The sequence below is a fragment of the Anopheles merus genome, unplaced genomic scaffold (genome assembly GCF_017562075.2).
Source record: "Anopheles merus strain MAF unplaced genomic scaffold, AmerM5.1 LNR4000011, whole genome shotgun sequence".
Classification (NCBI taxonomy): Eukaryota; Metazoa; Arthropoda; class Insecta; order Diptera; family Culicidae; genus Anopheles; species Anopheles merus.
In genome coordinates this window covers 321,803-347,245 of record NW_024427591.1, presented here as the reverse complement: position 1 = coordinate 347,245, position 25,443 = coordinate 321,803, and the positions used below count along the sequence as shown (strand labels likewise).

General features: G+C 41.8%; 2 protein-coding genes across 5 annotated transcripts in view; one reads left to right on the top strand and one right to left on the bottom strand.

Moving 5' to 3' along the window:
- Positions 1-12,521, bottom strand: part of LOC121600920 (protein Malvolio-like) — an 82,465-nt gene extending 69,944 nt beyond the window's left edge. For 3 of the 4 annotated variants that reach the window (XR_006005917.1, XM_041929689.1, XM_041929690.1), the window contains exon 1: positions 11,889-12,521. Coding sequence is in view for 3 of the 4 variants with exons in the window: in XM_041929689.1 (XP_041785623.1) it covers positions 11,889-12,086 (198 nt within the window). In the remaining variant the exon portion in view is untranslated. The remainder of the gene's footprint in view (positions 1-11,888) is intronic. The other variant, XM_041929688.1, reaches the window with a different exon arrangement.
- A 7,772-nt stretch (positions 12,522-20,293) lies between these two features.
- LOC121600923 (ER degradation-enhancing alpha-mannosidase-like protein 2) lies at positions 20,294-24,514 on the top strand. Its single transcript, XM_041929694.1, has 3 exons — positions 20,294-20,411; positions 20,470-20,676; positions 20,752-24,514. Exons 2-3 carry the CDS (start codon positions 20,507-20,509, stop codon positions 22,982-22,984), a joined length of 2,403 nt encoding a protein of 800 aa, XP_041785628.1. The 5' UTR covers positions 20,294-20,411; positions 20,470-20,506; the 3' UTR covers positions 22,985-24,514.
- Positions 24,515-25,443: the final 929 nt, after the last annotated feature.

Genomic DNA, 25,443 nt, shown 5'->3' with positions numbered 1-25,443 from the left:
AACTTTTGAAGACAGGTATGAAATTTCATTCGTCCATAGCATGCCAGAAATCATTCGAACGTTTTCGAGAAATTTTACTATCTCCATTACTGCTAACGCATTACAATCCAAAAATGGAGATCATAGTCTCTGCAGATGCTTCAAACGTAGGATTAGGTGCTCGCATTGCTCACAAATTTCCTTATGGATCTGTTGAAGCCATTTACCATGTGTCGCGTAGCTTAACATCAGCTGAAACTAACTATAACCAAATTGAAAAGGAGGCGTTGGTTTTGATATTTGCTGTTACACGCTTTCATAGAATGATGTATGGTCTTCAATTTATTCTGGAAACAGATCGTGCGACCTTTATTGGCTATTTCTGCTGCAAAGAAGGGTATACCAACGTATACGGCACATCGTTTACAACGATGGGCATTAACTCTTCATCTCTACGATTTTCCGATAAACTATTTCTCTACAGATAGTTTTGGTCACGCCGACGTATTATCACGCCTTATCAATAGACACGTGCGGCCAGATGAAGAGATGGTCATAGTTCATCTCACTTCTGAAAAAAGTATTCGTAGTATCTTCAACGAATCACTCGCAAGCAGTTCCAAGTTCCACCAGTCGTTCAAGACAATTCCATTCCAACCAAAAATGATGATACCTTACAAAAAATCATCAAGTTCATTAAGGAAGGTTGGCCACCTAAAATAATCATAGACGATCCTAAAATCCTACAATTCTATAATTGACGAGATGGACTGTCTGTCGTAACAGTTTGTATTGTGTATGAAGAGAGATTGAACGTGCCTCCCCGTTCCAGGGAAAGTGTCCTCATGTAGTTACACAAGTAACACCCTGATATCGAACGCATGCGATCAATTGCACGGCAGTATGTGTACTGGCCAAACATCGATGAAGACGTTGCACATATCGTACAATCGTGCATCGAATGTTCTGATGTTGCGAAAACAGATAGAAAAACGAATCTTTTATCCTGGCCAGTTCCGGAAAAAGCATTGCAAAGGCTACATATCGATTATGCAAGACCTGTTGACGGTTACTACTTTCTGATTCTGGTAGACGCATACTCTAAGTGGCCAGAAGTAATGCGCACTAAAGACATCACCACAACAGCAACATTGCGCATGCTCCGCAATATTTTCACAAGACACGGACAACCTGAAACATTGGTCACATTCAAGAGAGCCTTTAAAAAAATACAGCATGGGGAGGAACGTTAGAAGAAGCAATCGACACCTTTCTACTGTGCTATCGTTCAACAACATGTCGTATTGCATCTGAAGGAAAATCACCAGCTGAGCACATTTATAAAATACCAGTACTAACAGCTCTCGAATTATTACTTCCACCCTCTTCATCGCACAAAGTCTATGACAACCATCAAGAAAAGCAGTTCAATCTCAAACACGGAGCAAAGAAGCGGCATTACTCCCCTTAGGACTTAATGTGGGCTAAAGTGTACTATAACAAATAGAATTGGACTCATGAGCAAGTTATTGAGCAAATTGGTAGTGTACAATGTATGGTTGCCATCGACGAGAAAGCTCATTCGATCGCATTGTAATCAGCTACGAAGTCGACATGAAGCAGAGGTTTCGCAGCGAGAGAAAATAGCAACTACAGGCGTTCAGATACCGTTGGCGGTAGTTCTCGACAATTGTGGTCTTAACAATGAAGTATAACGTGAAACCACAACATCTACAACACTCCCATAAAAAATGTTAAAGGACTTTTTCTGAATTCCCTTAAACTGGTGCAGTTTAAGAGAAGTTTAAGGCTCCAGTTTATGGCAATTCGCTCGAATTCCCGATTATTCGTGCTCAATAATGTCAATTGGGTACTGATATTAAATTATGTTAGCCTCATACATGCTAATAACGGCCAATTGTACTATGTACATTATTTGAATAAAAAATATTCTAAATTGCGCTGAAAAGAGAGTTAATTACTTTAAGATGAATAGATTTCTACGAGATTAAATTTTAAAATGACAAGTCAATAACAGGTCTAATATTTTTCATTTTTGCACTATGGTTTACGAAAGATAGTCTGAAACAATGAAGTTCATAAACACCCCAAAAGCTTTCAATTGAAGTAACATTTCCTATGAGAATAAAATATAAAATATTAAAAATATTTATGAATAAATAAAATATATTGAATATAATTATTACCTATTAAATCTATGTGTCAGGCCAATTTGAATAACAATTACTTTAGGTGCGAGGGCTCTTTTTTAAAATGAGGTTAATGAAGTTAATAAATACTTGTATGTATTTCATTATCCTGCTTTATCCACAACTGGGTACATTAACAAATAATCATTTTTTTTTATTATTTACCCTTTTCCATGTTTAAAATTGTTATGATTGTAATTCTGAAAGTTGTTACAACTCTGGTTGCTGTTAAAAATAAAAGCGTAATGATAATATTATAACTTTGTTATACTCTTGAATTATCAATGAATTTTAAAATTAATAGCGATTCTTGTATCCTTTTATATTTATTAAAAAATTGTTGCTTTTTTAATCATCACATAAACATAATCAACATTAAGATATGATTATCAATCTATTTGCTCATCCACGACGGTTAAAACAGGCGTTCAAAAAATGCTGCTTGGGTTTGAGATAAACAGGCGTTATGCGTAACGCTAGCGTAACGTCCCGCTGTGCAAAGCGACGGAAGGCGTTATGGCGTTCTGAGAATTTTATCATGCCTCCTTTTCTCTCCAACAGCAAATTTGTCAAGCAGCTCGTCGAGCTACCCGTCCCTGGCTCCGCCTCATTCCCCTCGCCTGAGCGCGCTGCCGATGGTTTGGATGTGTTGGTGCGTCAGACGGCCAATCGCTGTCAGCCGTCGTCCGTGCTCATTCCCTCCATAGCGCTATCTCATTCTCGCTTGTGGTCAATGCTCATGAGTTGCTGTGGCGCTTAAAACAGCTGTTAACAAACATTGCGGCAATGTAGTTGCATTTTCACAAATCAAGCTAAAAAAGTGCAATGAGTTCAAACGCTGCAATGTAAAAATGACTAAGGAAACGCTAGCTCACGATGGAGGGTTTGCTGTGCAACGTGCAGAATCCTAATTCGCATTAACACGTTCATCCCGGCGCTGATTTTCATCAACTTTCCTTTCCACCAGCACCTAGAACGCAGGCTGGAAAGTTCACTGGCAAGCAGTGGGGCCTGCCCTCGATCTGAACGTGTTAAGCATTAAGAATAACTATGTTACACTAAGCTTTTGCTTTCGTATGTTGTAGATTACACAGATATGCTGAGCCGTCTGCGCAAGGGTATAAGCGTGCGTGTGTGTGCAAAACTGTCGCCAAATGTGTTTTCTTCCGAAATGTTATGATCCATCGGTCAAAGAAAGGAAGGTGTTAATGAAAGGCGGAAAGACGAATTGAGGCCCCTGTCAATGGTAACTGATTACCGGGAGGAGGGGGTACTGGCACACAGCTGTTGGGAGATAGATTGAACATTATACTTAAATTGCAGGCGGATGGAGGGGGGGTGGCCATGGAACCCCAACGATCATCGGTCACAGGCCCTAAAATTGTTGCCGGCATGAGGGGTGGGGTGGGGGTGGGGGGGGTGTGAGAGTGCAGATGGTTCTCCAGCCACGGGGCACCAACGACCATCTTTCCGGGAGCCCTTGTCGCTAATACTCTGTCCACTTGTAGACATACGACATACTACAGACTAGAGATCTTCGGCGATCGCCTAGTCCACCTATCGTTAGGTCTGCCGCTGGTTCATGGCCGTGTTTTTTTTTATCGTGGAGGTGCATCCTTCCCCCTGCCTGCTGCGTATGCACCGGACAGGAGACAGTGTGGCAGTATGCAGGTTGCACACTGGATAGGAGCGGGCCCGCGGCACCGCCATCATTCCGCACATCTGCATGCCCGTCGTGGGTTCTAACCGCGTATGAACCGTCCGCCGTAGCAAGGGCCGACTATCCGGCTACGTGGTACTCAAGTCCTGAAAAGGCCGGCATCGCGTAGACTATTACGCCAATAATAATAATAATAAGAAGAAGAACTTAGCATAGCAGTCCACACTCGGGTAAGAGTTTGTCTTGACTTTGTTGCTGCCGGGCTACCGCTGTAACGAGACAAATACACGGAATGCACTCGACCAAAACATGAACCTACCGATCCGAACTCATTCCAAGGCATTGCCGGGAATCGGCGTCATGATAACGACTACAAACCAACAAGCCACCAGATTCTGGACGGACAGGTGCAGCACCATACGCGCACCGTAATAAACAAATCCAGAATCCTCTTTTGTATGAATTCAATTCAAATTTTGTTTCCACTTGGATCTGCTAGCTGATTTGGAAAGAAATGTGCTACATATCACATGCACGTTTGCTTCGATCGTGTGTCTTTTTAATACCCCCAACAGCAGAGCCGATCGCAAAGATGGTGGTGTCAATCCAATGGTTGTATTGTCTCTCAGGTAGCGAGATCAAAAATGCACGGACTCTGTTGCCGCAGTGGATGAAAATTTACGCATCAGAATGAAGCAGTTGTGGGGTTTCCGCACGTACGCACACACACACACGCATGCACGCACACATGCACGAACGCGCGCACCCACGAATGCGCGCACGCGAGCACGCACCCACGAAAGCGCGCAGGCGAGCGCGCACCCACCACCAATCCTCCCCCCCTCCCGCACGAGCGAGTACGGCTACCTTTTCGGAAGAAAGGCTGGTTCAGCTATCTTGTAGCGCATCCTCATCCCTAGCGCCGGGTGGGGTGGGGGATCGCGACATGATAGAGTGGACGGTCAATTTCCCCGCGCTGTGTGTGTGCGTGTATGTGTGTGTCGAGACCCAAAACTCGAGACAGATTTCTGCACATTAAAAAAAAAAAATTATTGCCACTATACGCCGTGCTACATGATGCTTAGAAGGTCATTGAAGCATCAAACATGTTCTAATAAAAAAATATTAGTTTAGTGTTAGACGTTCTCCTACGCTTGTTTTAAATAGGCTTCTTCACCCTCAATTGCCACGGGCATCGAATGGTCTCATCAGCAGCGGCACGAAATAAAATAATCCATCAATACACCGATAACACTTTAAATCCCAATCCAGCTTCTCCCACAGAGTCTCAAGGTCACACACAAATTAATAAATGCTAACACCCACCAATTACAATACACAACCGCAATGCACATATATGAACCAACGCATACACCACAAACACCCAATCAGCTGGCGGCGGAAGGCACGGGCTGAAGCTCAAGTAAGGCAAGCCAGGGTGAAGGAGGGAGAGGAGAGGAAGAAGCGGACGAAAAAATGGGCGCCATTATTTTTTTTTTAATTTTTTGACCGTTTTTTTTTTTTGCTCCGCCGCCGCCCGAACTGCCCGAACTGCCCGAATTGCGCGACCCAGCGCAGGAATCGCTGAAGTCCAGCGCGTGAGACCTGCCAAAATCTGCGCTGGCCAGCGCAGATTTTGGTACATTTTCTGCGCTGGAAACTGCTCGAATTTGCGCAGCGGGGTAGAGGGCTGAGCCTTCCCGCTGCGCAAATTCGAGCAGTTTCCAGCGCAGAAAATGTACCAAAATCTGCGCTGGCCAGCGCAGATTTTGGCAGGTCTCACGCGCTGGACTTCAGCGATTCCTGCGCTGGGTCGCGCAATTCGGGCAGTTCGGGCCAAGTTCGGGCGGCGGCGGAGCAAAAAAAAACGGTCAAAAAATTAAAAAAAAAATAATGGCGCCCATTTTTTCGTCCGCTTCTTCCTCTCCTCTCCCTCCTTCACCCTGGCTTGCCTTACTTGAGCTTCAGCCCGTGCCTTCCGCCGCCAGCTGATTGGGTGTTGTGGTGTATGCGTTGATACTTATATGTGCATTGCGGTTATGTATTGTTATTGGTGGGTGTTAGCATTTATTAATTAGTGTGTGACCTTGGGACGATGCGGGAGAAGCTGGATTGGGATTTAAAGTGTTATCGGTGTATTGATGGATTATTTTATTTCGTGCCGCTGTTGATGAGACCCCGCTGTGCAAAGCGACGGAAGGCGTTATGGCGTTCTGAGAATTTTATCATGCCTTCCTTTTCTCTCCAACGGCAAATTTGTCGAGCAGCTCGTCGAGCTACCCGTCCCTGGCTCCGCCTCATACCCCTCGCCTGAGCACGCTGCCGAAGGTTTGGATGTGTTGGTGCGTCAGACGGCCAATCGCTGTCAGCCGTCGTCCGTGCTTTTTCCCTCCATAGCGCCATCTCTTTCTCGCGTGTGGTCAATGCTTGCGAGTTGTTGTGGCGCCTAAAAATGCCGTTAACAAACATTGCGGCGATGAAGTTGCATTTTCACAAATCAAACAAAAAAAGCGCAATGAGTTCAATTGCTGCAATATAAAAATGACTAAGGAATCGCTAGCACGATAGAGGGTTTGCTGTGCAACGCGCAGAACCCTAATTCGCATTAACACATTCAGCCCGGCGCTGAATTTCATGAGCTTACCGTTCCCCGGCATCTAGAACGCAAGCTGATTGTGAAACCGGTATACTGGAAAGTTCACTGGCAGTCCCTGGGGCCTGCCATCGAACTTAACGTGTTAAGCATTAAGCATAACTTTGCTACACTAAGCTTTTTTGCTTTCGTATGGTGTAGATTACACAGATATGCTGAGCCGTCTGCGCAAGGGTGTGAGTGTGCGTGTGTGTGCAAAACTGTCGCCGAATGTATGCTTTTCCGGAATGTTATGATCCATCGGAAAGGAAGGTGTTCATGAAAGGCGGAAAGACAAATTGAGACCCCTGTAAATGATGGCTGATGACCGGGAGGAGGGGGTACTGGCATACAGCTGTTAAGAGATTGAACATTATACTTAAATTGCTGGCGTGGTGGGGGGGGGGGGGGATTGGCGATGGAACCCCTACGATCATCGGTCACAGGCCCTAAAATTGTAGTCGCCATGGGGGGGGGGGGGGGGGGTGCAAATGGTTCTCCTGCCACGGAGCCCCAATGACCATCTTTCCGGGGGCCCTTGTCGCTAACACTCTGTCCACTTGTAGACATACGGCATACTACAGACTAGAGATCTTCGGTGACCGCCTAGTCCGCCTACCGTTAGATCCGCCGCTGGTTCATGACGGTGTTTTTTTTTTACTGTGGAGGTGCATCCTTCCCCCTGCCTGCTGCGTATGCACCGGGCAGGAGACAGTGTGGCAGTATGAAAGTTGCACACCGGATAGGAGCGGGCCCGCAGCACCGCCATCATTCCGCACATCTGCATGCCCGTCGTGGGTTCTAATCGCGTATGAACCGTCCGTCATAGCAAGGGATTAGTCACCGGCTCCGGCTACGTGGTACTCAAGTCCTGAAAAGGCCGGCATGATCGCGTTGGCTATTCTTCTTCTTCTTCTTTGGCGCAACAACCGCTGTCGGTCAAGGCCTGCCAGTACCCAATAGTAAAGTGAGCTTGGCTTTCAGTGACTTATTGTTACCATAGCAGGATAGTCAGTTCTGCGTATGGGAGCACGGTCTATTCGGGACTTGAACCCATGACGGGCATGTTGTTACGTCGTACGAGTTGACGACTGCACCACCAGACCGGCTCTACGACGACCGGGCGTTGGCTATTACGCCAATAATAATAATAATAATAATAATAATAATAAGAATAAAAAGAACTAAGCATAGCAGTCCACACTCGGGTAAGAGTTTGTCTTGACTTTGTTGCTGCCGGGCTACCGCTGTGACGAGACAAATACACGGAATGCACTCGACCAAAACATGAACCTACCGATCCGAACCCATTCCAAGGCATTGCCGGTCAACCGGCGTCATGATAACTACTCCAAACCAACAAGCCACCAGATTCTGGACGGACAGGTGCAGCACCATACGCGCACCGTAATAAACAAATCCAGAATCCTCTATGGATTCAATTCAAAATGTTGTTTCCACTTGCGTCCGCTAGCTGAATTAGAAATAAATGTGCAACAAATGACACGCACGTTTGCTTAAATCATGTGTCTTTTTAATACCCCCAATAGCAGAGCCGATCACAAAGATGCCAATGCCAATGGTTGTGTTGTCTCTCAGGTAGCGAGATCGAAAATGCATGGACTTTGTAGCCGCAGCGGATGAATATGTACCCATAAGAATCAAATAGTTTTGGGGTATCCAAACGCACGCACACACACAAACACACAAACATGCGCGCGCAAACTCACACACACACACACACACGCACACATGCATGAACGCGCGGACGCCAGCACGCACGCACTCACGCACGCACACACACACGCACGCACGCACGCACACATGCACGTACGCGCGCACGCCAGCACGCACCCACGAAAGCTCGCGCACGAGCACGCGCCCCCGAAGTCGCGCACGCGATCACGCACCCTCCACCAAACCCTCCCCCCCCCCCCCTCCCGCACGAGCGAGTACGGCTACCTTATCGGTAGAACGGCTGGTTCAGCTATCTTGTAGCGCATCCTCATTCAAAGCGCCGGGCGGGTTGGGGGATCGCGACATGATAGAGTGAACGGTCACTTTCCCCGCGCTGTGTGCATGTGTGTGTCAAGACCCGAAAACTTGTGACAAATTTCGGCACATTTAAAAAAAAATATTTTTTTGCCACTATATATTGTGCTACATGATGCTTAGAAGGTCGTTGAAGCATCAAACATGTTCAAATTAAAAATATATTAGATTAGTGTTAGACGTTCTCCTATACTTGTTTTAAATAGGCTTCGTCACCCTCGATTGCCACGGGCATCGAATGGTCTCATCAGCAACGGCACGAAATAAAATAAACCATCAATACACCGATAACACTTTGAATCCCAATCCAGCTTCTCCCACAGCGTCTCAAGGCCACACACAAATTAATAAATGCTAACACCCACCAATAACAATACACAACCGCAATGCACATATGAGAATCAACGCATACACCACAAACACCCAATCAGCTGGCGGCAGGAAGGCACGGGCAGAAGCGCAAGTAAGGCAAGGCAGGGTGAGGGAGGTAGAAGCAGCGGACGAAAAAATGGGCGCCAATATTTTTAAATTTTTTGACCGTTTTTTTTTGCTCCACCGCCACAAATAGTTCGTCCATTTCGCCAACAGATGGCGCTAAACTAGCTCGACCCAGCGCAGGAATCGCTGAAGTCCAGCGCGGGAGACCAGCCAAAATCTGCGCTGGCCAGCGCAGATTTTGGTATATTTCCTGCGCTGGAAACTGCTCGAATTTGCGCAGCGGGACCATTCGATGCCCGTGGCAATTGAGGGTGAAGAAGCCTATTTAAAACAAGCGTAGGAGAACGTCTAACACTAAACTAATATTTTTTTATTAGAACATGTTTGATGCTTCAACGACCTTCTATGCATCATGTAGCACAGTGTATAGTGGTAATAATTTTTTTATTTGCCGAAATCTGTCTCCAGTTTTTGGGTCTCGACACACACACACACGCACACAGCGCGGGGAAAGTGACCGTTCACTCTATCATGCCGCGATCCCCCACCCCGCCGCTTTGGATGAGGATGCGATACAAGAAAGCTGAACCAGCCGTTCTACCGATACGGTAGCCGTAATCGATCATTCAAGGATGGGGGGGGGGGGGTCTGGTGGGGGGGGGAGTGCGTGCTTGCGTTCGCGCTTTCGTGGGTGCGTGCTTGCGTTTGCGCTTTCGCGGGTGCCTGCCCGCGTACACGCGTACGTGCATGTGTGCGTGTGTGTGTGTGCGTGCGTGCGTGTGTGTGTATTTTGTGTGTGTGTGTGTGTGCGTGCGTGTGGAAACCCCAAAACTATTTGATTCTGATGCGTACATTTTCATCCGCTGCGGCTACAAAGTCCATGCATTTTCGATTTCGCTACCTGAGAGACAACACAACTATCGGATTGGCACCACGATCTTTGCGATCGGTTCTGCAGTTGGGGGTGTTAAAAAGGCACACGATCGAAGCAAACGTGCATGTGATATGTAGCACATTTCTTTCGCGCATATGGTGCTGCACCTGCCCGTCCAGAATCTGGCGGCTTGTTGGTTTGGAGAAGTTATCATGACGCCGATTGACCGGCATTGCCTTGGAATGGGTTCGGATCGGTAGGTTCATGTTTTAGTCGAGTGAATTCCGTGCATTTGTCGCGCCACAGCGGTAGACCCGGCAGCACCAAAGTCAAATCAAAAACCTTCCCCCAGTGTGGACTGCTATGCTAAGTTCTTCTTCTTGTTCTTATTATTATTATTATTGGCGTAATAGTCTACGCGATCATGCCGGCCTTTTCAGGACTTGAGTACCACGTAGCCGGATAGTCGGCCCTTGCTACGGCGGACGGTTCATACGCGGTTAGAACCCACGACGGGCATGCAGATGTGCGGAATGATGGCGGTGTCGCGGGCCCGCTCCTATCCAGCGTGCAACTTGCATACTGCCACACTGTCTCCTGCTCGATGCATACGCTGCAGGCAGGGGGAAGGATGCACCTCCACGATAAAAAAACACGGCCATGTACCAGCGGTGGACCTAACGATAGGCGGACTAGGCGGTCGCCGAAGATCTCTAGTCTGTAGTATGCCGTATGTCTACAAGTGGACAGATTATTAGCGACAAGGGCCCCCGGAAAGATGATCGTTAGGGCCCCGTGGCTGGAGAACCATTTTCCCCCCTTCCCCCCATGGCGACTACAATTTTAGGGCCTGTGACCGATGATCGTAGGGGTCCCATGGCCTTCCCGGCGGCAATTTAAGTATACTGTTCAATCTCCCAACAGCTGTGTGCCACTACCCCCTCCTCCCTGTCATCAGTTACCATTTACAGGGGCCTCAATTCGTCTTTCCGCCTTTCATGAACACCTTCCTTTCTTTGACCGAAGGATCATAACATTTCGGAAAAAAACACATTTGACGACAGTTTTGGCACACACACGCACGCTCATACCCTTGCGCAGACGGCTCAGCATATCTGTGTAATATGCAACATACGAAAGCAAAAGCTTAGTGTAACAAAGTTATGCTTAATGCTTAACTCGTTCAGATCGATGGCAGGCCCCACTGCCTGCCAGTGAACTTTCCAGCCTGCGTTCTAGGTGCTGGTGGAAAGGAAAGTTGATGAAAATCAGCGCCGGGATGAACGTGTTAATGCGAATTAGGATTCAGCGCGTTTCACAGCAAACCCTCCAGCGTTAGCTAGCGATTCCTTAGTCATTTTTACATTGCAGCAATTGAACTTATTGCGCTTTTTTTGTTTGATTTGTGAAAATGCAACTTCATCGCCGCAATGTTTGTTAACGGCATTTTTAGGCGCCACAACAGCTCGCGAGCATTGACCACACGCGAGAAAGAGATGGCGCTATGGAGGGGAAAAGCACGGACGACGGCTGACAGCGATTGGCCGTCTGACGCACTAACACATCCAAACCTTCAACAGCGCGCTCAGGCGAGGGGTACGAGGCGGAGCCAGGGACGGGTAGCTCGACGAGCTGCTTGACAAATTTGCCGTTGGAGAGAAAAAGAAGGCATGATAAAATTCTCCGAACGGCATGATTTCTTCCATCGCTTTACACAGCGGGTAGTTTTAGAGTGCCCATGAAGCTAGATTCTGAAGACGAACCCCGATACAACCCCCTTAAGAAACGAAGAAGAATGAATAATTCTCTGGGCTTGCAGAGCGCATTGGCAAATAAAAGAAACAAACATACATTTATTACTGCTTTTGAAACTAAGAAAGTAGGTGAGTTATCATCCTAAAATTTCCGCATGGGTTCCGGACGCACTCTAAAATGTTAGTCTATTTATTATTGTTTCTTGCCCAACATTTTATTTTTGTTGAAATTGAGGATACATAACGATAATAAATTATGACAGTAAATTTCGATTCGCATACTGCTTACCGTTTCAGTTGTAAGTGTAACACGCTCTTCTCCGTATAATAAATTTGAGGCGTTGTTCAGGGAAGAATCTTCTGATGGTTCTATTAAACTGTTGCTTGAATTCGGAGTTGTAGTTGCCGAGGATGCTTGGCTTGCTGATTTATTCACTGCTTCAGCATTTCGTGCAGATTCAAACGAAGAGGGCTCGTTGAGGCTCATTATTTTAAACAACTACTACGGCAAACCACAGAAATCCTACCCTTATCTATACTACCCTGATATCAGCAAAATACTATTCACGCAACGACGGCAATAACGAAAACCACCACAGTGTTATCACTTGTTATAACATTAGCAAACAAACTTAAATACCGTGCTAAGTTGCTATTTTTCGAGCACTTGTTGATGCTTTACGATTATATTATTCTTCAAAGCAATGGAAATATTCTACGAATTAAAAATCCAAAAATCACACGCTAAACTTATCAACACTTAATAACAAACAAAATACCAACGACAGCTGATCGGCAAATACATATACAGACGATCCCCGAGAAACACAGTTAATGGGGACCGTAAACGGCCGGCTGTACAGGTATTCCCCGACAGACGCTCTTAACCTTTAAGTTGGCAACCGGATACCCGGGTACAGGCGGTCCCCGAGATACACGGTACCACTTATACGCGGATTCGGAGATACGCGGTTTTCCAAATTTGACAGTTCTTTGAGCAAATTGTATTGAATTGACACATCCATTGTGAAATACCAAATAATGTCCGAATTTCCGAAACGAATGTGAAATACTATTTAAAAAGGATTAATTAAGTAGAAACATATCAGATAATTAATTTAGTGGCGAAAACCACCCCCTACGTGCAAAATTGCACGAAAATTAGTGATATTTTGGCTGGAAATCACGAGATTCGACTTACGCGGAAATTCGAGATACGCGGTATTTTGCTGCCGTTTTCGGTCCCCATTAACCGTGTATCTCGGAGATAGTGATGGGTCAAGTATCACTTTTTACTGTGTGGTGCGGTGCTACCACACACAATTAAGTGTGCGGTGTTTTGGTGGTACCACTTTTGTGTATCCGCACAATTTTGTGCAACCGCACAATTTTGTGCAACCGCTCGATTTTGTGCAACCGCACGATTTTGTGCAATCGCACAATTTTGTGCAACCGCACAATTTTGAGCAACCGCACAATTTTGTGCAACCGCACGATTTTGTGCAACCGAACGATTTTGTGCAACCGTACAATTTTGTGGTACCGCACAATTTTGTACTATAGCACAATTTTGTACTATAGCACAATTTTGTGCTATAGCACAATTTTGTGCTATAGCATAATTTTGTGCGCGCACTATTTTGTGCTATAGCTAAGTGAAATGATTATCACTTAGGGGCGCTCCCGTAGTTCACTCGAATGACTTAATAAAATGCCTGTCATGGGTTCAAGCTTCAAATGAACCGTTACCCCGTAGCAAGGACTGACTATCCAGCTGCGTGATAATGAATAAAGTCTCGAAAGCCTGTATAAGCCGGAAAGTCCGCGTAGGACGCTACGCCAAATAGAAGAAGAAGAAGAATAAAACATACAACAACAGCAGTAACATGATGTTTGATGTCATCGATTTGATGGAGGTGATTTCATTTAGCCAAAGTGCATAAAATGTTGTATTTTATATTCAAATTCTTAATATTTTAACAATTCTAAACAACAGAAGAAACCAAAACTGTGCGTAGTATACTGTTTATGTGCAGCACATTTTTCGTACCTAGCCCAACAATTGGGTTCAATTGAAAAAAGAGCATCACAAAAACTGTCTGCAGAACCAAACCGACGTAGCACGAGAATGTAGAACCTCACATTCAATGTGGTAACACACTTACTACAGTTGCGCAAAACTGTGCACACAAAAAATTGTGCTATAGCTCAAAACTGTGCTCTACCACAACATTGTCCTCCTCCACAAAATTGTGCTCTATCATAAAATTGTGCTCAACCACAAAATTGTGCTCTACCGCAAAATTGCTTCCGCACAAAATTATGCTATAGCACAAAATAGTTCGCGCATAAAATTGTGCTAGAGTACAAAATAGTGCGCACACAAAATTATGCTATAGCACAAAATTGTGCTATAGCACAAAATTGTGCTACAGCACAAAATTGTGCAGTTCCACAAAATTGTGCTATAGCACAAAATTGTGCGGTTGCACAAAATCGTGCGGTTGCACAAAATCGTGCGGTTGCACAAAATCGTGCTGTTGCACAAAATTGTGCGGTTGCACAAAATTGTGCGGTTGCACAAAAGTGGTACCACAATTTTGATTAGTGTGCAAGTGTGCTCGCACATATTGATGTGCTGTGCGTGCGTGGTAGCACTGTGCTACTTGACCCATCACTACTCGGGGACCGCCTGTATTTTTTTCAACTTCGAACTGCAATAACTTTTGATTCATTGCTTTTATTTACCTGAAATTTTCTGTAGCCTCCCAACTTTTAATTTATGATTTTTTGGTGCATAATCGCACGTCCGACGTTATCTGTCAAATTCCATATAAAATTTTGACAGGCCTTCCGATAAAATCGCATCCGATGGAGCACAGACACGGGCTTACCGTAGCAATAGACGATGCGCAATCTCAGATTATTCGCTATATACGTCATTTCCATACAATTTCAGATTGCGCCAAGATTGCGCATAAATTTTCAAGGTTATATGTCCGAGATATATATATATACCGCTAACTGAGAGTTTAAATTTGTGAGAAAAATGCATATTTGCTATGAATTTACTTTCGTAAGATTCCAGATGTTTCATATTTCGATCTTTATGTGATTTTTTACTGAGAATCACTCTATTTAACGAACGTCCTGTTAAAAAAAACTCCAGTAAAGCACATCCAGTTGACGGTCATCTACTGTATATTTTTACATATAAATATATCAAACCGATCCGTTTGATAGATAAATATATGCACAATACGCGATATGACCGTATTAATACACGATGCGCAATCTCAGATTGCGCATATATTCGTTTTATCAAAACACATGGCATTTCGCGTAGCCAACCCTGAGCTATAAACGTCATTTCCATACAATCTCAGATTGTGCCAAGATTGCGCATAAATTTTCAAGATTATATGTCCGAGATTTATATTTTTTTTTTGTTGACAGATAAATATATCCAACCGATCCGATTGACTGATAAATATATGCGCAATCTGAGATTGCGCATCGTTTATTGATACGGTGAGATACGCGGTTTTCCGAATTTGACAGTTCTTAGAGCAAATTGTACTGATTTGATACATTCATTGTGAAGGGACCAAATATTTTTCGTATTAAACGAGTGTAAAATACCATTTCAAAAGGTTTAAAATGGTAACATAGAGTAGATACGTATCAAATAACTAAATTGGTGGATAAAACCACCCCGTACTTGCAATGTTAGACGAAGATTAGTTTAGATACGCGGTATTTTCTGGCAGTTTTTGGTCCGCATTATCCGTGTATCTCGGGGACCACCTGTAATCTTGAAAATTTATGAGCAATCTTGGCGCAATCTAAAATTGTAGGGAAATGACGTTGATAGCTTAGGGTTGGCTACGCGAATTGACATACAGGCGTCCCCCGAGTTAGGCGGCGCTCTGGGACCAATCGAACGAAACAAACAAACACGACTATGTTCGATAGGTACTCTGTCAGCTGTTCGATGTCTTACAGACCTGTCATGATGCACTGCAATACGCCTATCTTTTTATCTCGAAAATGAAGCATTTTCATAGTTAAAATGAATATCCATCTGCAGGGGGAAGATTCAACAAATAATTTACTAGTTATTCACATCAATCATTACATAAAAATCATTCAAATTTAATATTGAAAAATGTAAACAAACGTCCATGCGAAACACATACAGTGCATACACATGCATTATGTACATGCAATAGTTTAATACGTTTCAAACCTGTATATTCGATGTTAAAATTTATTGTGAAGCATTGCAAATATTATTGATAGATATTTAAAATATTTTGCAGGCGAATTTTAAGAAGAAAACGAGACAAAATACGAAAACAAACTTGAAATTGTCCCGAATTGAATTCTATCTACTGTAGCTGAGAAGCGTTTGACAGCCAAGGTATTCAAAGCACAGGTGGGTATCGAACATCAAAGACAGAATCAACTGACATGTTCGACTCGATGTTTGTCTTGTTTGTTTGTTTGTGTCTGACAGTGCACCTCCATATGATTATATGGGTTTGTTCGTGTCGGATGTCGTATTCGATTGCTGCTAGAGCGCCGCCTTACGGCCCCCTCGAGTTACGACCAAGGTGTTATAAATGACAAGGTGAAGTTGTTCAAAGCAAAATGACATTTCTCGACTTGACATTTCTCTTCCGGGGGCTCCGGTATAAAAATCGTGGAGGGCTGGTGCGGGGTAATGAAATTTGTATGCAGAGAGTGACAGATGTCCCCCACAATGTCGCCCAGCAAAAGCGATAAAAATCAACCTTCTAAATACATTATCCTTGGTTGCGACGATTCGCTGATACGACGGTTTTGTTTTTGGCAGTTACAAGTTGACATTGACATGAAATTGATGTATTTTTTTTTTGAATTTCTGGGCTGATAAACGTTATACACACATTTCCAAAGATTCCACAACTACCCGATCTTGAATATATGTATAGTGTACGGCTTCTAAAATATAATTATTACAACATCGAACATTATTTTGAATAAATTACACGATATCATAGATTCCAATTCTTCAACTTCGGTTATAAACTTTTTATTCATAAATATTCAACATACGTCTTTTTCGACTTACGCAAGGTGGAATGTATAATGAGGTGTAGTTATAGCGCTTTTGGCGATCATCCTCTTGGGCTCCGATTTTGACAGATGGTTTTCCGCTTGTATATGTATTGATGGATTGTTTACGTTTTGCATAGTCAACCCATATAACCAAGATACCGAAAACGCCACCAATTTCTTGTACTAAAAATCCAGTTCCATCAAACAAAGCTAAAAATCTATCAGTTTGGTGGGTTACGCCACACGGCCACAGAAGCAGCCACTTCAATGTTGTTGAAGTCAGATTTTTATGCACGGGCAATTTATTTGCTCAACATGTTTCACCTGTGTTAAAATGTTATTTAATTGTGCAAAGGAAGCAATCAAACATGTGTGTTTAAGTTGGTTTATTGTAAAACAATAATTTGTAATATGTGTATATGTGTGTTTGTTTACTTGCGAATGAACTCTGTCATTTCGCTGGTCAGTGCATAGTTTATAGACTAATAATATTGCTGAAGTTGAAGTGCAGTGATGTTAGTGAATAAATTTAATCAACCGAGGAGTTAAAATCCTGTCCAGCATATTGACCTTAGCCAACCCTTTACCAAACTTTTCCTCAAAGCATTTTTGGAAAAGGTGGGATAAGAGTGGGCAAGATAAATACATCGGGTCGGAACTGGCAGCTCCGATTGTTCTAAAATTTAGTGGGTTGACGACTGAATCGACCACCACAAACCCACGTAGGTTTGAAGTGGTTTTACAGTGGGTTACGGACGAGTTGGTTATTTGGGAATATTTGGTGGAGATCAATTTGGGTGAATATTTTAGTTTATTAGAACACAGCCCGTGATTTAAAATGGAAATTTTCCTTCGAGAACTTGAAACGTTCGCCAAACGCGGAAAACTAACTGTCAGTTTTCTTCGTCGATTCTTCTTCCACCAAGCTGTCCAAACGGGCTTATCACTTGACCTGATATCTTTACGGTCCTTGGATAAAACGAATATATGCGCAATCTGAGCTTTCGCATCGTGTATTAACCGTAGAGTTGGCAACCAGATTTACACACGTAAGTTGGCAACCGGCATACCCGGGTATTCCACACGTTTTGATGCAAAAAATTAACGATTTTCATTGGTTAACAATGCTTTCTATATTTTTATGCTGTAAGCAAGTAATGCCGACCATATATTCTCGTCTATTTCATTTATTCATTGAGTTTTTTCATTTTATTATAAAAATAACGGTCAAATTTAAATTTGGAATCGCTTGAATTTGACTCGAAAATAAGTACAATACGAAAAGAGGAAGATGAGAAACGTCATTCTCCATACAAAATGTATGGAATACCCGGGTATGCTGGTTGCCAACTTACGTGGTAAAGTTAAAAAAAATCAAAATAAAATACTTACAGGCTGTTTAAAATTACAACTTATGCACCAAAATATCATAAATTAAAAGTTGGGAGGCTACGGAAAATTTCAGGTCAATAAAAGCAATGAATCAAAAGTTATTGCAGTTCGAAGTTGAAAAAAATACCCGCGTGTCCGGTTGCCAACTTAAAGGTTAATACGGTTAGGAGGTGAAGTGCTTCATAGCAAATTGACATTTCAGGACTTTACATCAAGGTGTATTTATTGAGGAGGTGAATTATTAGCGCGTTTGCCGGGGGCCATCATTGAGTATTGTTATGTCAAATCGCATACAATTTTCTATACCCCCCTCCAGCCCTTTCCGATTTTAATTTCGGAGCCCCCAGCAAGGTGGATTTAAAAATATCAGGTGGTGGAATCTAGAGCATTTTGACAATTCGTCCCCAGGATTCAAACATTGTTTACATTTTTTAAAATGGTTCATTTAATTTATCTACCACATTTTATCGATTAAATATTGTTTTAATATATATTGTGGGCTGTGTGAGTTCGTATTTAACATTAAAACATATATTTAAGTGTGTTCTTCCTTGTTATTCCGTAAATTTATTCTATAATTTATTGTTTTTTTCTACATTTTTGTAGATAAAAACTAAGATTTTTTTTTGCAATAATCACGTTAATTACTCATTATATACGAGCAGCCAGGACAATTTACGTGAGATTCGAACTCTTACTCACATGATTTTACATTTCGTGCATAAAAAATCATCAAATCTTTTGTAAATAATATATCTATTTTTCAATAAAATCAATAGAAACACAAAATTGCACGTAGTAACAAAGAAATCTTTTGTATTTGCTATGCTTTGTGTGCTGAAACCATTGGTTAACGGTTTTAAAATGACGTAAAGTCCCTCAACTATGGCGACCCCCCAAAGGCCCTTATCCACCACCCGATATTTTTAATCCACCTTGGATTTGACATAACAATTCTCAATGATGGCACCCGGCAAACGCGCTAATAATTCACCTTCTCATTAAATACACCTTGATTTCTTCCGTCGCTTTTCACAGGGGGTTTTGTTATGTAAAGCAAGGTGTTTGGATATTAGTAGGTGAAGTGCTTCAGAGCAAATTGACATTTCACGACTGGACATAAACGTATTAATACACGATGCGCAATCTCAGATTGCGCATATATTCGTTTTATCAAAATATATGTCATTTCGCGTAGCCAACTCTGAGCTATAAACGTCATTTCCATACATTTAGATTGCGCCAAGATTGCGCATAAATTTTCAAGATTATATGTCCGAACTATATAATTTTTTTTTGACAGATAAATATATCAAACCGACCCGTTTGACAGATAAATATATGCGCAATCTGAGATTGCGCATCGTCTATTGCTACGGTAACAATACAGAGTGTGAAGCGCCCTTCACGATTCTAGTCAGTTTTTTGTATGGAGTTTGACAGTTGGAGACTGAAAACATGTAAACACTCCATACAAAACCACACAAAAAACTAGCCTGCAATTTTCAGTCTAGATTATTCTAGGCTCAAAGCTAGAATTAGATTCGAGTACCTGCTCGAAAACACGGTGTTGTTTACATTTAGCCCATGGTGCATTAAAGAGATCACGTGGTGGAATCTAGAATCAAAGTGTATGTAGTCCAGGTGGTCTCATAGCATTTTTTTCATAACCAATTTTGAACATCACTTTTTGACAGAACGAGTGAAAACTTTTGCTCCAACGAGCTTTCTGGAGGCTTGACGAATATTCAAAACACTCTTAAAATCTTTATTCAGAAACATAAACGATAAAAGTCTGCTTTCTAAATTCATACACCTTGGGATAAGCCCACCTGTATATTATACTCACTTAGATAGCTGCTCGAAAACTGCTATACAATGCAAACAGCTGGCAGGCTGAAATTTCAGCCTACGAACTTAAAACGGAAAGGACCCCAATGTTTGAATCCTAGGGACCTTACGTCAAGTGACGAATTGTCAAAATGCACTAGATTCCACCACCCGATATTTTTAAATCCACCTTGCGTCGCTTCCAGTATTGTTGTGTCAAGTCGCGAAATGTCAATTTGCTCTGAAGCACTTCACCTCTTAAGGGCGGTGGCAACGCTCATCGGAAGCGATTTTATCGGACGGGGTGTCAAATTTTTATATGGGATTTGACAGATAACGTCGGACGACGAAATAGCACGTCCGACGTTATCTGTCAAATCCCATATAAATTTCGTCCGATAAAATCGCTTCCGATGAGCGTTGCTACCGCCCTAATATCCATATATTTTGATCCGTATAACCAGGCTGTCTAAGGGCCCTGATTAAAGTAAACAAGGAGGTAGCTTTCTAAATTGGCTGATCTTTATTCTAGACCTTATTTACAGCTTCTTGTAAATTGGTTCTTCCTCATTATTTAATGAAATGCAACTACCAGAAGAAAAACATTTTGCTCGAAAAATAAATTGTTCTAAGCGTCCTCCGTGGGCACAGGTGGTTTTAGTGTGGTGTTGTACAACTGGGTTAATTTTCCTATTTGTCTCCGAAGCACATGGATTACGAATGTTTTCATCATCGGATATGTATCGTATGCGGTAAGATTTTTCTTGTCATAAAAAGTGGATAATTTACTGGGAGAAAAAACTCGAAATGATTACATCCTCTTCCAGAGAAAAGGTTCGCCAAATGTTTCAACATGCCTACGACGGCTACCTACAATACGCTGCCCCTTTCGACGAATTGCGTCCGTTATCATGCGATGGTATCGACACTTGGGGTAGTTATTCATTGACATTGATTGATGCTCTGGATACATTAGCAGTCATGGGTAATTACACTGAATTTGGACGCGTGGTACAGATGCTGCAAGGTCGATCATTTGATGCGGATATTAACGTTTCGGTGTTCGAGACCAATATTCGTATTATTGGAGGTCTGCTTTCTGCCCACCTGCTTTCTTATCACGCTGATTTAATATCAATGGGGCTCGTAGAACCTGGATGGCCTTGCCAAGGACCTCTCCTAGACATCGCTGAGGAAGTTGCACAACGTTTGCTTCCTGCATTTGATACAGCTACTGGTATGCCGTATGGGACAGTAAATCTACGACACGGTGTACCGTATGGAGAAACAACCGTTACATGCACCGCCGGCATCGGAACATTTATACTGGAATTTGGAACCCTCAGCAGACTTACGGGGAATCCTGTCTATGAAGACGTGGCTATGAATGCTTTATCTGCATTGTACAAACACCGATCACCGATAGGACTATACGGAAATCATATCGATGTACAAACAGGTCGGTGGATAGCACAGGATGCAGGTATTGGAGCTGGAGTGGACTCTTATTTCGAATATTTGGTAAAAGGCTCAATTTTATTGGAAAACCCTGCATTGATGGCGACTTTTTTCGAAAGTAAGGCATCGATTGATCGTTACCTTAAACGAGAGGATTGGTATGTTTGGGTGAGTATGAGCAAAGGTCAACTCACCTTGCCTGTGTTTCAATCGCTAGAGGCATACTGGCCAGGGTTATTGACTTTGTATGGCAATACTAAGGAAGCCCTAAAGGTACTACACAACTACCAAACTGTGTGGCGGCAGTATGGGTTTCTTCCAGAGTTTTACAATATTCCTACAGGAGAAGCAGGTGCAAATCGTGAAAATTATCCTTTGAGACCAGAGTTAATCGAATCTGTTATGTATCTTTATCGCGCAACTAGCGATCCATTTTTGCTACAGGTAGGTGAAAATATACTGGAAAGTATAGAGCATAGTGCGAAGACGCCATGCGGCTATGCGACTATACGGAACGTTCTGACTCATCAACAGGAGGATCGAATGGAATCATTCTTTTTAGCAGAAACCACAAAATATCTTTACCTACTATTTGATCCGAATAATTTTTTGCATAATGATGGAAGCATTGGTAATGTCGTAAAAACAATATTGAACGATGGCGTCACAAAGGAACACAAATGTGTGGTAGGTGCCGGGGGATACATTTTCAACACAGAAGCCCATCCAATGGATCCTACTGCCCTTCGCTGTTGTGAAGCAAGACATATCAATATTTTTGCTAACGCGCTTGTCGAAAATCAAATGAATAAAAAAGAGCGTAAAGGAAAACTTCTTTTCGCAAAAGGTCAACAATACTTGCCCAACACAAAGAAAAGAGAAGATAAAAAAAATGAATGGATGATTACAGAACCTAAAGAGCCAACTAAAATAACTGATGTTGAGGTTGAATTAAAAGGCGGAGAAAAGATGGCTACCACAAAATTACCTATAAACACGATAAATCGAGAAGTAGAAAAAATAGAGAGCATTACGAGAGGAATTAAAAAAAAAACAATGTACTCAAGCGAACCTATATCAAAAACGAACCATATAAAGTCAATCAAAGAACAATTTTCACAGTCATTCAAAGACGAAATCAATCATGCAACCGCCTTTTCGTTTTTGCCTGTAGACACTGCCTGTTCGAATAAAGCGAAGAGCAGCAGTACAAAAAAAGTGTCAGAAATATTGTTGATAAAAAAATCTGAGGAAGAATTTACAACTGTAACAGTACAATCTTATAGTACCACAGGATACTCCGCTTCAACTAAAGCCAAGAATGGAAACGAGGAGGACACACCGATGGCAACGATGCTGAAACTTGTGCAAAGCATGTTTCATAGCACTGCCAACCATGCCAAAAAACAATCTGTTTTCGACCTTGAAAATTTCTATCAACACGTAATGAATAACCGCTTATTGAATGAAGAATGTGGAAATTTTAACATTTCGGGGATGTCTTTACCATCTTATAACAAAGAGAAAATACCTAACGGATTACTCACATGTCGATCACAATCCTTTCTACAAAGGCTCACTCTCATCGGAGAATTCTATTGAAGGGTATTGCACACCAGGCGAAGCTAAGATATGAAATAAAGTGATGAGAGTGGTACCCGAGAAGAACGGTTAACGGGGACCGAAAATGGCCGCAAAATAACGTGTATCTCGAATTTACGCTTAAGTCGAATCTTGTGATTGCCAGCCAAAATATCACTAATTTTCGTATAATTTCATAGTAGCGGGTAGTCTTAGCCACCTAATTAATTTTTTGTATTTTATGTATTTCCAAGTCACATTTGCTCGAAACAGTTTTTCCATATCTGCTCGATAAGTACTCGATAAACCTAAAATTATTGATTTGTGTGTGATCATTCATTCATTGGTATTTATTTCTTAGATGTACATTAATCCTGAATTACAATTTAGTATTTTACATCGGTACCGGAGTTTCCATAACGCGATATTTCGTTGATTTTTTTGCACTTGGCATTGTGGACACTATTCCTGATGTTAAATGAATTTGACGTATTGATGGAGGAAAAATTACAAAAAACCTCTTAATTTGGCTATATTTTCTAAACTATGTACTAACTTATTCTTTATAAACTATACTAGGGGAACTAATTCATATTGGGATTTGCAATTAGGGAGAAAGAGAAAAAAGGTAATATTTACAAATAGAAATATCGTTTTAGATGAGGTTTTGTAGTGTATGTATGCCACTATTTGTGCATTTAGATCGATATTTAATATTGATTTTTTCTATAAACTCGCTAACCCTGTCAATTTTAGCTTTTCTATGGATAATGCTTGTACTGTACCAAGGCGGGAGATTTAGTATTCGTTTTAAGAATTTGTTTTGAAATATCTGCATTTTCTTAATATGTGTTTTTGCACTGTTTCTCCATATTGGTGATGCATAGGTAATTATAGGTCTTACTAACGATTTGTACATAAGTAGTTTGTTTCGTTAATTCAATTTAGCGTTTCTATTAATAAATGGGTAAAGAATTCTAATCGCATTTGTGCCGCTAACTAATTTTTCTTCAATGTGTTTTTGAAATGTAAGCTTTTTATCTAATACTACTCCTAAATATTTTACGGTGTTATTCCAAGGAATTTCGTTATTATTTATCAAAAGTGAACTATTTGGGAGATTTCTTGCGCTTCGGCACCTCGTGAAATATATTGCTTCCGTTTTTCCACATTTAATTTTTAGTTTCCACTGCTCACAGAAGGTCACATATTTTCGTATGCCTTTGTTGAGGCTACACAATATGCTATCGGGGTTGGAACTAGATGAACTGATAGCAAAATCATCAGCAAAAACGTATTTCTTAACTCCTTTCATTTTAGGTATATCGCTTGTAAATATATTAAAAAGTATTGGGGACAGCACACTGCCTTGGGGCAGGCCGGCAAGTGGTTTAAAGGGTTCAGAATGATAAGAATGAAGATGAACGGAGCCAGATCGATTCGACAAGAAGGATTTAATGAGCAGAATTAATTTGGGGGGAAAATTGTTGCTGATCAATTTGAATATTAGTCCATCGTGCCATACTGTGTCAAATGCCTTTTCGAGATCAAGTGTAACTAGTCCTGTATTTTTTAATATTTCGATTCAATGTTATAGTGTTAGCGTAGGCTTGAAATCCAAATTGGAAAGAAGGGATGACGTTATGAGACTTGGTATGAGAATCTAGCTTTTTTAATATGATCTTTTCGAAGATTTTACCCATGCAGCTTAGTATGCTTATCGGTCTGTAATTTGCCGGAATCTTGGGGTCCTTTTTTGGTTTTGCTATGGGAATGATTTTCGCTATTTTCCAATTTTCGGGATAGTAGTTTAATTTTAAGCAGCTATTTAAGATAAAGCATAACAAAATGATTCCTTTTCTTGGTAAATGTTTTAGTGCGTTGTTACTTATAAGGTCAGTACCAATCGACTTTTTCGTTTTTAAAGTTTTTATAATTTTATAAATTTCCTTTGGCTTCACAAGATGAGGTGGATTTATATTTCCTCTTTCTGTATGATAGTTAAGAAACTGGGTTATTAAGGGGTCAATTTGTGCAGTTAATGGACTTGGACTGTTTAAAGTGGTGTTATTGGCATTCGCAAAATGAGATTTTAATACTTCACTTTTTTCCTTTGGTGTGAGAAGTATTCTATCGTCTGTTTTGAGGTGAGGAATGGAGGTAGAGCAGCCTTTGATTATTTTTATAGATGTCCATAGTTTACTATTGTTTATGTTTTTAGAAGTATTAATTTTTGTAAAATTTCGATACCATGACATATTTCGGTATTGAGATATATCATTTTTAATTTGATTTGCTAGTTCGTTGTATTGATCTTTAAGTGTCAAGTTTCTTCTATTTCTTTGCCATCTACGTCTTACTGAGTCTCGTAATTTGATTTTGGATTTAATGTTTTCAGGTAACACTAAAGTGAATCTTACTGGGTAGAATACTGGTATAGCATTATTTTGTGCCAAAGTGATTGTTTTGGTTAAGTACGT